The sequence below is a fragment of the Lycium ferocissimum genome, chromosome 7, assembly GCF_029784015.1.
Source record: "Lycium ferocissimum isolate CSIRO_LF1 chromosome 7, AGI_CSIRO_Lferr_CH_V1, whole genome shotgun sequence".
NCBI lineage: Eukaryota > Viridiplantae > Streptophyta > Magnoliopsida > Solanales > Solanaceae > Lycium > Lycium ferocissimum.
Genome location: NC_081348.1, coordinates 44972090 through 44985986, shown reverse-complemented (window position 1 = coordinate 44985986; position 13897 = coordinate 44972090). Strand labels below are relative to the sequence as shown.

General features: G+C 33.1%; 2 protein-coding genes across 2 annotated transcripts; both read left to right on the top strand.

Annotated features, from left to right (window-relative positions):
• The first annotated feature begins 957 nt into the window (after nt 1-957).
• On the top strand, nt 958-1601 carry LOC132065317 (large ribosomal subunit protein uL11-like). The gene is given in 2 exon segments (XM_059458648.1): nt 958-1470; nt 1473-1601. Coding segments are annotated over 2 exon segments (501 nt in total). The 5' UTR covers nt 958-1011; the 3' UTR covers nt 1515-1601.
• A 6638-nt stretch (nt 1602-8239) lies between these two features.
• On the top strand, nt 8240-9177 carry LOC132065318 (large ribosomal subunit protein uL11-like). Its single transcript, XM_059458649.1, has one exon. It carries the CDS (start codon nt 8467-8469, stop codon nt 8965-8967), a length of 501 nt encoding a protein of 166 aa, XP_059314632.1. The 5' UTR covers nt 8240-8466; the 3' UTR covers nt 8968-9177.
• Nucleotides 9178-13897: the final 4720 nt, after the last annotated feature.

The window sequence follows — 13897 nt, the reverse complement described above, 5'->3', positions numbered from 1 at the left end:
ACTATATATATATATATACACACACACACACACAAAAACACACACACACACTATACAACTGAAGTGTATAGGCAGTGTATACTTCGACCATATTTGATAAATTAGATGACCGAACTGACATATTTGTAACTTTCCCACAAAATACTCAGCTTAACTGGTAAATTCTAACCGGCACACGCGAAGTTGAAGCCTTTTCATTCAATTTTGGAACTATTTTGCCAAGGTGAAGGAACCCAGAGGTTATGAACCATAATAATTTGAAATTGAGCCAAACTTAATTGTATCAAAGCTAAGGTTATGGTCATCCATGTTGCTTATTTGGGATGATTTGCGAAAACGCGATTAATTAATGCTTGGTGTTTAACTATTGTCCCTTTTTGCGGAATTTGTGCAACCACGTCACACAACTTAAAGAATGAAATATCATGCTTAAACAAATTATGTCGTATACCTCATTGTTAAATTGTTTATAAGTCTTGTCGAATTGATAAAAAAGTGTAGTGTCTTCGAAAGTGTCCGGTCTTGAACTTTTATCCCAGCTTAATAAAATATTTGAAAAATAACCTTAGCTTGAAAAAATTTCTTAGGAAAAACTTATGTTGTCCATCAGACATAAGTTCTATAACATTTTCCTATAAGGCAAAACTTGTAGTCAATTGAGCAGATTCACTGTTTTGAAATATCCTGAATTTTTATCTTATAGGCAAAACCAATTTATTTCTACAATTTAATTATGCCCGATGGACAACAAAATCTTTTCCTCGCTATTTTTCTGAAGCAAAAGCTATTTTTCACAATTTTTGTTGAGCGGAGCCAATAAATCAAGACCACCCCTTATGAAGACCATTTGTGAACTAACCCCAAGCCTAGATTAACCAACGGCCCAAATCATGAAACGACTAATCACAAGCCCATAAAGAATAAACTTCTCTTCAAAACCCTAGCCTTATAATAACTCTAATAATAATTTCCCCTCATATTCATCCTCACAAAAAAAAAAAAAAAAAAAAAATGCCGCCAAAGTTCGATCCATCGCAGGTTGTCGAAGTATATGTCCGAGTGACAGGTGGCGAAGTGGGAGCAGCATCATCACTGGCTCCAAAAATAGGACCATTAGGTCTATCCCCTAAGAAAATAGGTGAAGACATTGCTAAAGAAACCTCTAAAGACTGGAAAGGCTTACGTGTCACCGTTAAACTAACTGTCCAAAACCGTCAAGCTAAAGTATCAGTTGTACCTTCAGCAGCAGCACTTGTAATCAAGGCATTGAAAGAACCTGAAAGAGATAGGAAGAAAACAAAGAATATAAAACATAATGGGAATATATCACTTGATGATGTTATTGAGATTGCTAAGGTTATGTCTGTTCGATCTATGGCTAAGGAATTGAGTGGTACTGTTAAGGAGATATTGGGTACGTGTGTCAGTGTTGGTTGTACTGTTGATGGTAAAGATCCTAAGGATTTGCAACACAGGAGATCTCTGATGGTGACGTGGAAATTCCTGAGAATTAAATAGAAGGTTAAATTCGGAATTTTTGGCGATATAGTAGTTTGATAATTTGGATTTATGTTATTTTGTTTTTTGAGAGGGATTCTATTCATATGGATTATCTATATCTAAATGTAGTCTTGATTTTGTTGCAATTTTTTTTAGCTTTAATTTTCCCCTAAAAGCATTTTTTTAATGCTTGGTATCACAAGTTAGTGGCAGAGGTAGAGGCTACACATATTTTTAGTAGTATTATTATTTAGTATCTATTGCGCTTTTGCCTTGCATCTTGTTTTTTTGCTGTCATACTTTTCTTGTTTGGGTCGAAGTCCTTTTGCTTTATTTTCCTTTTATTTTATTTTTAGCCTCTCTGCCCCACAAAGGTGCATGTGTACATCATTGTTGTTGTTGTTGTTGTTATTGATTGGTCGCACAAGTTATAAATAGTTTAAAAATGCTGAATAGCCTATGTTTTCAGTGATGATATGAACATGCCATTTGCCCTTTTCCCGAGGTTTAAAAATTTGAATCTTGCAAATGTGAGCGAATGATATGTGTGCATTGGTATTATGGTTAAATTTTGCATTTGCTATTTGTTTATTATTTCTTAGATCTCTATCTGGCCCAAATTTATTACATTAAAAAATATTTAGATCTCCATATAATAGAAGAAATGCTAGTTCGTTCCTAAAAAGCCTTATGTGAGTCACTAAATAAAATTGATCTTACATGACTGGTTGTACATTCCTTCCTAAGGAACTTCACAATAGTAAATGTCTTGTTTTGACATTAAAAATTTTCTGATACAAAATTAAATGCTCATTTTTGCATTTTCTGCTGATATGTTATTCTAGAGTCGTTAGGGACAGGGTAAAGTTAGAATTGAGCTATGCTCTTCTCGGTGTCTGCACAAGGTAGTTAATTGATGAGAATACACTGTTGGGCTAAAATTTGAAAAAAAATGTGGCCTTTTATTTCGCATTATTAGGATTTGGATATGACTATTAACATCTGAATGTAGCCTGGATTTTGTTAATTTTTGTTTGAATGCTTTGAGCTTTAGCTTTTTCGCAAATGCCTTTTTATGTTGCCCTTTTTATGATTAGCCTATGATTTTAGTGAAGTTATGAACCTGAAATTTGTTCTTTGATTATGCATATAAATATCTGGTTCGTAACTATTCGAAACATGTTAATGTAAAACCTGCAAATGTTAGTGTGTTCTTTGTGTGTGCAAATATGAGCTAGTTCTTTGTGCGTGCCCTTATTATATGGTTAATTTTTGTGTTTGCTATTCGTTTTAGATTAGTCAGTGTGTTAAATATTGTAGTTAACTTTTAGAGATTATATCTTTTGGATTGGCTTATAAGTTCCTTTTTCTTTTTAAGTTTTCCTGTGTAAAGTGTGTTTAAAATAAGTGCTTCAAAAAATAATTGTCAGTTTCCGGTGATTGTTAGTAAGCGTTTGAAATTTTGTTAGTTATAAGCCCCAAAAAATAAGTTGGACTACAACTTATTTTTTGGCTTATCATGAAAACGAACTTTCAAACACCAAATCATCGCAATCTATAAAAAGTGCTTTAGACTTGAGTGCTTCCTGAATAACCGGTGATTGATGGTTTGAAATCATGACCCCAAACTTTTTAAAATATATGATTTAATCCATTTGGGGTTTGAAGCATGGTTTATATTTATATTTTGTAAAAAAAGATCCATAAGTTGGTAGATATTTTTAACAATTACCCCCATTAATCATTTACCAATCTCATTAACTTCCACCAACCTTTATTTATGTCTACCAACCTTTAATTTATGTGAGAGGATTATATTAAAGAGTAATTACATTACTATTCATGTTAAATTTTCGTTTTTATTGAACTAAAGTTTGATTAATTGATGTTGTATATTTTAGTAAGGCCTTCTAGTAGTGTACTAATTTTGTTATGAACTATGACTTGCTCATTTGGTAAGATTGTATAAGAATTGAGAATGTTTTGATAGTTTTCATAATTTGTGGAGTTTTTATGTCTATAAGAGAAAATATAACTTAAAATATTCAAATTGCATGTCCAAACATGTTTTCAAACCATGTCCAAAAGGGGCCTTATTGTATGGCAAAGCATGCTATATCTTCAAAGCTCATTTAGCTACACAATTGTCTGCTCCAATTGCACTTTTTTTTGTTATGCCATATAAATGGAGTTTCAGACACATTAATCTTCACTATATTTAGATCTCTTTCGTGCCCATTTTTTCCGCTAAAAGAATATTAGATCTCTGTCTATTAGAAATTGCATGATCTGTTCGTTCCTGAAAAGCCAAAAGCTTTATGTAACGGATTGTCACAGTACTGCTTCTGGCGTTGTAGTTGACTAAAAAACTTGATCTTACATGTCTGGTTTTACAACTTTCCAGGAAACTTCACAATGGTAATGTAATGTCTTATTTTGATACAAAACTATTGGTTCATTTGTGCATGTTTCTGCTGACGGGGTCTCCGGTGTGACTTTATTTGTCAGGGTTGTGTCTGTATAGTTGCCTGCATACTGTGAAGTTATATCAACTGAACTGAGTAAATATAGTAGGCGTTTGGACATGCGGTTTGAAACCATAAGATAAAACCAGCGTTTAAACATGAATTTCATCTCATGGTTTCAAATCATGATTTGAAACCCTAAATCATCCAAAAAGGCATGATTTGAGGTTTCAAACCATGGTTTCAAAAGTTTTAAATATAAAACTTGACCCATAAGTTTATATTTTATAAAAAAAGACCCATAAGTTAACAATTACTCTCACTAACCATTTATCAACCTCATTAACTTTTCCACCAATCTTTATTTATGTCTACCATGTGGGAGGATTATATTAAAGAGTAGTTACATTATTATTCAGGTTAAATTTTCGTTTTTATTGAACTAAAGTTTGATCAATTGATGTTGTATTTTTTTTAGAAAGGCCTTCTAGTAACTTATTAATTTTATAAGTGTTATATTTGAAAGTTAGAACTCATTATAAGTCAATTGAATATTGATAAGAAAAAAAATTGAGTTTTAAAATCTGTTGAACACTATTGAAGCTCAGATGAATCTCTAAAGGGGATTTCGTTTTTGATCCATAATTTATAGCTTTTTTTGAAATAGGTGATTCAGATTATTGTTCTCTGCATCATTGTGAAATTGTATTTTAATTTTGGAGTGCTTTGAAGCTAGATTAAGGTGGCTTGGATTGATTTTGAAGTTGAGTTCAATGAAGAAGATGATCAACATTTTGAAGACCAAATTAGATTTGGAAAAGGCTCATATATACCCCTGTACTATCTCGAAATAGTTGTGCGTATCCCCTGTTTGCTTTTTCGATAATACATAACCCCGTTGTTAGCGTTTTGATCATATATACTCTTGCGTCTAACGATCACTTTTAACTGGACACGTGACATGATCTTAACGACCAATTCAAACCAATTCACTAAGCCATTATTTAAATCAATTCACTAAAATAATATGTTTTTCTAAAAATTTACAGTACTAGAATAAACGTATTCCGCAGTAACGTATTAGGCAATATTTTATTCAAAAAATCTAATGGGCCAAAAAGTTAGTGGTTGACGGTGTTAAAAGATAATACATACTTATAAGTGACGTTTTACCCTTAATACGTAACTGAGAGTAACGACTCTAATTCATGCACAAACAACTTTTGTACGAAATTTGAAAGTATTGATTTTAAAGTCGTAACCCAAAGTTACGAATTTAGGCTAATACGTAACTGATAATAACGTTTCTACAATGATCCAGTGAGCTGAGTTTAATATTTTGATTTCAAAAGAATGAGATAGATCATTGTCATCCAGTGAACTTATGACAGTGCAGGCTAAAAGTTATAAAAAAGATAAATACGTCATATTTCATTTTATTTGTATTAATTTAATTAGATACGAAATTTTAAGAAAATAAAAAAAAATTAAATTTTGTGGTTTTAATAAATATATTATAATATTTCTTATATAACTTTAAACCTATTATGTTATATGTCGAAATTAAAAAAAATAGTAGTATTAAATATAAAAAGTGAATTTAATGAAAATACATAAATTGAATCGGAGTGAATCTCAATAGACCCACATTATAATGTTCATAAGTACACATTAGCTGCGTTTCATGGCTTAAACATGACATATCAATTGTCATCATAATTTTAAAGTTAATTACAATTCAACGATAAAATATGTACTGTTAATGTACAAGCAGTTTTTTGTGACGTATATAAGCGAGATATCACACGTATAAAAGCAATATAAATTCTTATGCAAAAACTTGAGTTTTTTGTCTACATCTATAATGGATTGGACTAATTTTCTTAAATATCTATAACTAAGACCAAATTCACTGTAAATTTTTTCTAAAGTGTATAAAATTTCCAAATAAAGGAACACTCTCAAACACCATATACGTAATATGTTCTAAATATAGGCGGAGCTATGATTTAAAATTTCGGCATTATGACCTCATCATCAAATGGACAACTCGTTGTACTAATTGGTTTGCCATTAAAATAGCTATAATAAAAGTGATCTATCTCATTCTTTCGAAACCAAATGATTAAACTCACTCGCTAGATGATTGTAGAAACGTTACTCAGTAACGTTTTAGCCTGAAATCGTTACTCTCGGTTACGACTTTAAAATCAATCAATGTAAGATTTCTTACAAAAGTTGTCCGTGCCTGGATTCTTAGAGTCGTTACTCTCAGTTATGTATTAAGGATAAAATGTTACTCACAAGTACGTTTTTTTTTTCTCTAAAAACCACCAATGGTGGGGATTAGGCATTGCCTAATCTATTTATTAATAGTAGCAAAAATACATAGCCGGTACCCTGACTTTTTGTCCAGGCCACCTTGAGAAATAAGAAGGATGAATAATTCATCCTTATACAAAAGAGTCCCAATGCATAAATACATGGGATTGAGCCTAAGAGTGGGATATCCTTTAGGATTCATAGTTACAATATGATAAGTATGCAGATGCTAGAACCAAAAAATCCAAGAGTAATTAACCATTATCAAAAGTAAAAGATTTCTTCTGTGTTTGAATTCTGAAAGTTGGGTTTCCATCAGTGTCATTCTTCAACCAGTTTTTAACTCTAGTGGGAAGGGTTAAATTCTGTGTGAAGAAGGAGTTTTGTCTTTGTTTCTCACCCAGATTAGCTAAGTAGTCTGCAAGATTGTTGACTTCCCTATAGCAATGTCGAAACCGAAATTGCCTCGTGTCTTCAGGCAATTGATCTGGCTTATGAGATGGATAATATGACAGTTGACATTGGTCTTATCCCTAATCATATTGATGATGATCATAGAGTCAGATTCGATGTCCACATTTCTATATCCATTAGTGATGCACCATTGGATTCCATAGAGAATGGATTTGGATTCTGCTACCTTATCATCTCTAAGGATACCCTCTCCTCCTGCACTTCCTGGATTTCCTTTGCTACACCCATCTGTGTTCAATTTGAATCTACCAGGGCTAGGTGTACTCCACCTAAGACATTGATATTAATCCTAGGTTTGAGATTTTCAATGTGAAGAACAGTGTTGCTCCATTCTTTGCTTGAATTGGACCTCTGGAAAATGTCATGTTAACAACATTCTGATTTGATAAATAACCTGGTTGATGATTTTACCCGGAAAGCTTTTGATGTCCTCATATCTATGACTACATCTAGCTTTCCAAATTTCCCAGCAAATGAACAGTGGTAGGCAATGAATAAGAATTTTATCCTTGAACACCGTCAACCACTAACTTTTTGCCCGTTAGATTTTTGAAATAAAATAATATCTAATACGTTCTTTGCGGAATACGTTTCTTCTAGTTCTGTAAATTTTCAAAAGAAAAGTATTATTTTGATAAATTGGTTTAAATAATGGCTTACTTCGTTAAAAAATTCCAATTATCAAGGGGTTCTTTTGAAGAAAAATCAACACTACTATTCCCTGGGCCCATGCATGAGAAAGCGAAGATAAACTTCTCTTCAAAACCCTAGCCTTATATAACTCTAATTTCCCCTCATCTCCATCACCACAAAGAAACTCTTCCTCACAGCAAAAAAAAAAAAAAAGAATGTAATTTTCACGTGTTACTAACTTTTTTTCTTCCATATATGTTATATTATATAATATATATAGATCAAATAAGGAAAATTAGAAATTAAAAGTTTGGTGTATTAATAGGGACACTAAGTTTCCTACTTATGCTGTTATTCTTTTTTCCTTTTGAACTTACGACCAATTTGACTTCTTCTTTAATAGGTATATGGAGTAATAAGTTTCCTACTTGTCTCCTATTATAATTCCTTTTTTTAGCCTACGACAATTGCAAGATATTGCCATAAACTATTCCAAAATTTTGTAATGTAATTTTCACGTGTTACTAACTTTTTTTCTTCCATATATGTTATATTATATATCGATCAAATAAGGAAAATTAGAAATTAAAAGTTTGGTTAATTTCAAAGTCTTAACTTTTAGGTGCTTAATTCAAATAAGGAAAGGTTTAACAATCAAATTTTAATGGATTTTTAACTCCTCAATATTAGACAATTATTAAATGACTATTTTGTCTATTGTAAACTCTTTTAATGAAGAGTAAAAAGTTCAAACTACATTTCTAAGGCCCTTCATGTTTTTAATATATTATTATTATTATATATATATATATATATATAGCGGTCAATTATCAAGGGGTTCTTTTGAAGAAAAATCAACACTACTATTACCCATTGTACCTAGGCCCATGCATGGCAAAGCGGTGATAAACTTCTCTTCAAAACCGTAGCCTTATTTAACTCTAATTTCCCCTCATCTCCATCACCACAAAGAAAACCCTAGCGTTATATAACTCCAATTTCCCCTCATCTCCATCACCACAAAGAAAACCCTAGCTCTTCTCTTCCTCACAGCAAAAAAAAAAAAAAAAAAATGCCGCCAAAGTTCGATCCATCTCAGGTTGTGGAAGTATATGTCCGAGTGACAGGTGGCGAAGTAGGAGCAGCATCATCACTGGCTCCTAAAATAGGACCATTAGGTCTTTCCCCTCGGAAAATAGGTGAAGACATTGCTAAAGAAACCTCTAAAGACTGGAAAGGCTTACGTGTCACCGTTAAACTAACTGTCCAAAACCGTCAAGCTAAAGTATCAGTTGTACCTTCAGCAGCAGCACTTGTAATCAAGGCATTGAAAGAACCGGAAAGAGATAGGAAGAAAACAAAGAATATAAAACATAATGGGAATATATCACTTGATGATGTTATTGAGATTGCTAAGGTTATGGCTGTTCGATCTATGGCTAAGGAATTGACTGGAACTGTTAAGGAGATATTGGGGACGTGTGTCAGTGTTGGTTGTGCTGTTGATGGTAAAGATCCTAAGGATTTGCAACAGGAGATCTCTGATGGTGACGTGGAAATTCCTGAGAATTAATTGAAGAGAATAAGAGGAGGTTAATTTCATAATTTTTCGCGATATAATAGTTTGATAATTTGGATTTTATGTTGTTTTGTTTTTCGAGAGGAATGTTATCAGAGGATAATTTGGATATCATATTATTTGGATGCTCATCTATATCTAAATTTAGCTTGGATTTTGTTTGCTTAGATTTTTTCTCAAATACATCTTTTTATGCTTTCGTTATGATGAATGGTAGTTTTAATATGCTGAGTAGGTTCTGTTTTCAGTGTTGATCTGAACGTGGAATTTGATCTTAGACTATGGTTATGACCAACACTTACATAACTTACGGTCTAGGTTTTAAATTAAAATGTTGCAAATGTGGGTGATTCTTTTTATTCATGCATCAGTTATGTGGTCTAAATTTTGTATTTTTCTATTCGTTTAGATTAGTGAGGGTGTTAATATTATAGAGATGATTATCTTTCTGTGAGTGAACATGATTAACCTCTAGGGTAGATCCTATGCCCAAGATTAACTTTGAAGAATCAAAGAGCTGCTCAGCGCGTTAAGGATACCCGTTGTTTTTGTATTGTCGGATATAAGAATGTTGTTTGTCCTTTTGCCTTGCTTTGTATTAGCTTTATTTTATTATCAAATATTTTTTTATTGTTGTCTTTATGATGAATGGTAGTTTTGTACGGTATTACTAGTTTAATCTCGGTTTCTAGTTGATATAAACCTGCAGTTTGTTATTTGAAGATGCTTATGACCAATACTTATGGAGCGCTAAATATCACTATATGAGTGAATTCTTTTTGCCTGCATTAGTTGTATGGTTAAATTTTGCAATTGCTATTCGTTTTAGATTAGACAGGGATGTTAAGATTGTAGTTTATATTTTAGATATGATATCTGAACATGGAGAAAGAGAGCTCTGGCATAACTCGTAAAGTTGTTGCCATGTGACCAAGAGGTCACGGGTTTGAGCTATGAAAATAGCCTCTTGTAGAAATGCAAGGTCTGGCTGTGTATATGGTCCTTCCAAGGACCCAGCTTAGTGCACTGGGCTGCCCTTTTTATCCGAACATGGTAACCTCTAGGTAGATGCTATGCCCAAGATCAATCTTGAAGAGGCTAAGAGCTCTTCAGGATATAAAGATGCAACCTCTGGTTTTTCTACTGAGGGATACACTAAGTTAACTTCTCCTTTTGCCTTGCTTTGGCTGTTTGTGCAGTCCAGTGGGCGTTCGGTTTTTACTAAAGTTTTATAAATTTGTGGGGATGGCACTGTAAATTTTGAGCAAGAGTGGACCTGCACCTGACCCAACTAGGTAGGTAGGTAGTTTAGTTTTTTAAAGTTCCTAGGGGCAGGTTACATTTTTCAAGGGTTCTCTTTTTTTTAAGATAATCTCTGGCAAATTTCCAGACCTATGCTTATAAAACATCAAATCGTAGATGAAATCAAAATCAAACCTGTGATTCTCTTTTCAAAAGCCTATAATCATGGCATAGGATTACTCGGTGTTATATACGTCTCGTAAAATAATTAAGAATTCCTTTAAAGGACATACATTAATCTAAGACATCCTAACCTTTCTTTGTTAAGGATATTTGATTTTTTCATTATTGTAGTGGAAATTAGGGATACAAATGCAAAAGAGGACTTATTACAATTGGGTTTTTTTTTTGCTTTAAACTTATATTATTTGGACTATTTTAATTTTTTTGTAATGTATAAAATATCGTTCGTTCGGTTTTTAGAAATTAGTTTATCAAACAATTCGGTTCGGTAAAGTATAAAATAAGTTTTTTGACGAAACCAAACACCGAACCAAACTAGTTCTGTATCTCTTTCATACCAACATTTGATTTCGGTTTGTTGAAGTTTCGGTTCGATTCGATTCGGTTTTCAGTATTTATGTCCAGCCCTAATTTGTGCAGTCCAGTCAAAATTTTGGTATTTATTAAAGTGTAAATTTGTGGGGATGGCACTGTAAATTCCTTGAGCAAGAGGGTACCTGCACCTGACCTGACACAGGTAGGTAGGTAGGTAGAGAATACCTAGGGGCAGAGTACATTGATGTTAAGGGGTTGGGGAAAACTTTTTCTCTGGCAAATTTCCCCAGGCCTATGCTTATATGAATCAAATCGTAGATATTGGCAGTCGTACACTCGTACCTGTGTTCTCTTTTCTTTTAGCCTTTGTTTGGCAAGCTGGCCTCGGTGCAATATTGACGTCTCACAAATTTGTCCATTCCTTTTTCGTTTAGCCTTTGTCTAAACTCTAATACTCTGTTTGGATGGTTGTTTCCCATGGTTCATTACTATAAAGTACGGTCATTTATAGCCATACAGATGACTACTATATTGCAATTTTTCAGTTGAAAAAAAACTATTTTCAGAAACTTAAAATTACTGTTTTATATGTATATATAACATTTCCGGGGAAGAAAAATTAGATCTTTTTTATATTTAGAAGGCATGCCTGTTCATTCTTGAAAAGCCTTATGTAGCTGAGTGTCGTGGTGTTGTGTATTTACTAAAATAATGTTTACATGAATGGAATTTCACTATTTCTCAAAAAGTGATTTAATAACATTTATATTGTTTTGTTTAATTTAATTGCCTTCTAATAACTTGTAATTTTACTAAAATATCGTTAAATCTTAATTAGGACTTTATATATATCAATTGTTTCTGTAAGTATAAAATAAGAACTTTAAAAAATAATTGAAATGAGTAAGTGAGGGTCCAGTTGTAGGTGAGTCGGTGTGGGGTCTCGAGTTGCTTAACGGTCAATACAGTTTTCCATGTTCTTAGGGGTAGAGAGTGTTCACTAAATTATTTTGGGGTGAATAAGGTGGTGAGGAAGGGGTAGCGGGTAAATTTAATGGGTGGTGGGTGGTAAGGATGAAGAATGGGTGAAGATCCATTGTTTGTGTCGTAGGGGTGGGTTGTGTTTTGGTATGAGGTTCTTCTCCATTGTAGAAATGAAATACGTATTTTATAAAAACCATCAAATTTGTTATTAAAAAAATTGAACTTTTTCATGGTTATATAACTACGAAATTACAACGGGTTTACAGCAACCACATAATTTTAAGAACAATCCATGATTATATGATTATATGATACAAAATACGTTGTTCTTTTCATGATTAAAACCATACATTAATGAACCACGGGAAACAACCATCCAAACATGGGGTAAAGTGCTTATGATCGTGCTTCTTATGTACTCATAAGTTTCTGTTGATTGTTATCCTCTGGCTAAGCAGTAAGCACACTGATGTATCATTATTTTCTGTCTATAAAGTACTCATTTATAGCCATACAGATAACTACTATATTGCAATTTTTCAGTTGTACCACATAACTGGAGCTTCAGAAACTTTAATCTCCACTGTCTCTGTATCTCTTTCATACCAACTTTTCCGGGGAAGAAAAATTAGATCTCAGAAGTTAGAAGGCATGCTTGTTCATTCTTGAAAAGCCTTATGTAGCTGAGTGTCGTGGTGTTGTGTCTTAAAAACAAATGATCTTACATGAATGGAATTTCACTATTTCTCAAAAAGGGGACTTCACAAGAGTATGATAATGTTTTGTTCTGTCATTAATTGCCTTCTAATATGTGAACCAATTGCTAGTTTATGCGTAAATGGTCTTATGAGGGACTGGATTCTTCAGGTTGTTTCTGAAGTGACCTGCTTAGATGAAATTGAAATCAATTGAAATGAGTAAATTGTGTCCAGTTCTACAACACTCGGTGTGGCAGTTTCTCGAGTTGCTTAACGTTCAATACAGTTTTCCATCCTGTTCTTAGGTGTTCAATGTTCACTAAATTATTGTCTGCTGAATAATTTGTGAGGAAAACTAGCGGAATAAATTTTATTAGTTGCGGTTAATGATGAAGAATTGAAGATCCATTGTTTGTGTCTTAGAGGTTGGTTGTGTTTTGTCTCGTATTGTGGCAAATAATTGAGACTCTATGCATGCTGTGGAAAATTGGGCTTTGCCTTTTTGGGATCATGTTCCTTTTCCTTTTACGAGAGTTTAGGATACAAGGAAATTGAACCAAACCTCACTTTTAGGTTGGGGTAAACAAGAAGACTGCACAATGGGGATTAACATGAGTAATATTTTTTTGATTTAATACCTAAATAGTCCTTTAAACTTGACCCAATATGTGAGTTAGCCTCTTAAACTTAATATGTGATTGGATAGACACTTTTACTTGGTAGAAATGCAAATAGTTTGTTTTGCACTCCACGCCTGGCGTAAATAGCTTAGCTTAGGCATCATCAATTTTTTCAACACATATGCGTCCCACTGCCACACTTGCTCCTTTCTCCTTGCTTGAGTATTTTTCTCATATTCTTTCTTCTGCCTTCATCCATTGTGTCTTTTCTCCATTTTTTGCAAGATCAACATCATTCATATAATAATATTCAAGTACAAGAGAATGTCCAATGAAACATGGTTACATAAATAAATCTTCCGAAAGAGATTTCCAGTGTACAAATCTATCATGGGAAGGATAGAATGTGCGTAGACCTTATCCCTATCTTTGTGAGGGAGAGAGGTTATTTTCAAGAGAATTTCGGCTTAAAATAAAATAAGAGCAAAATACCAAGATAAAAAATACATGCAGTAACACATAGTAATACACATTAAAGAATAAGAAACTATGCGAAAATTAAATAATACTATTAACAAAAGGAGATGAGAGGAGTAGGCCGGCCCGCATCCTTTCTTACACAAAGTGCAACAACACTCCGCCACCTACTAACCTTATACCTGATTTTCGATTTCCATACCTTTCTAAGGTCATGTACATATTGTAAAAATCAAATCTTGTAAGTATTCAATAAATGGGTAAAAAATCTATCTTTGCAACACTAACAAATGGGTACTTCCTCTTTTAATTTCGGGAGCTGGGTGTATGTTCTGACGGACTCTT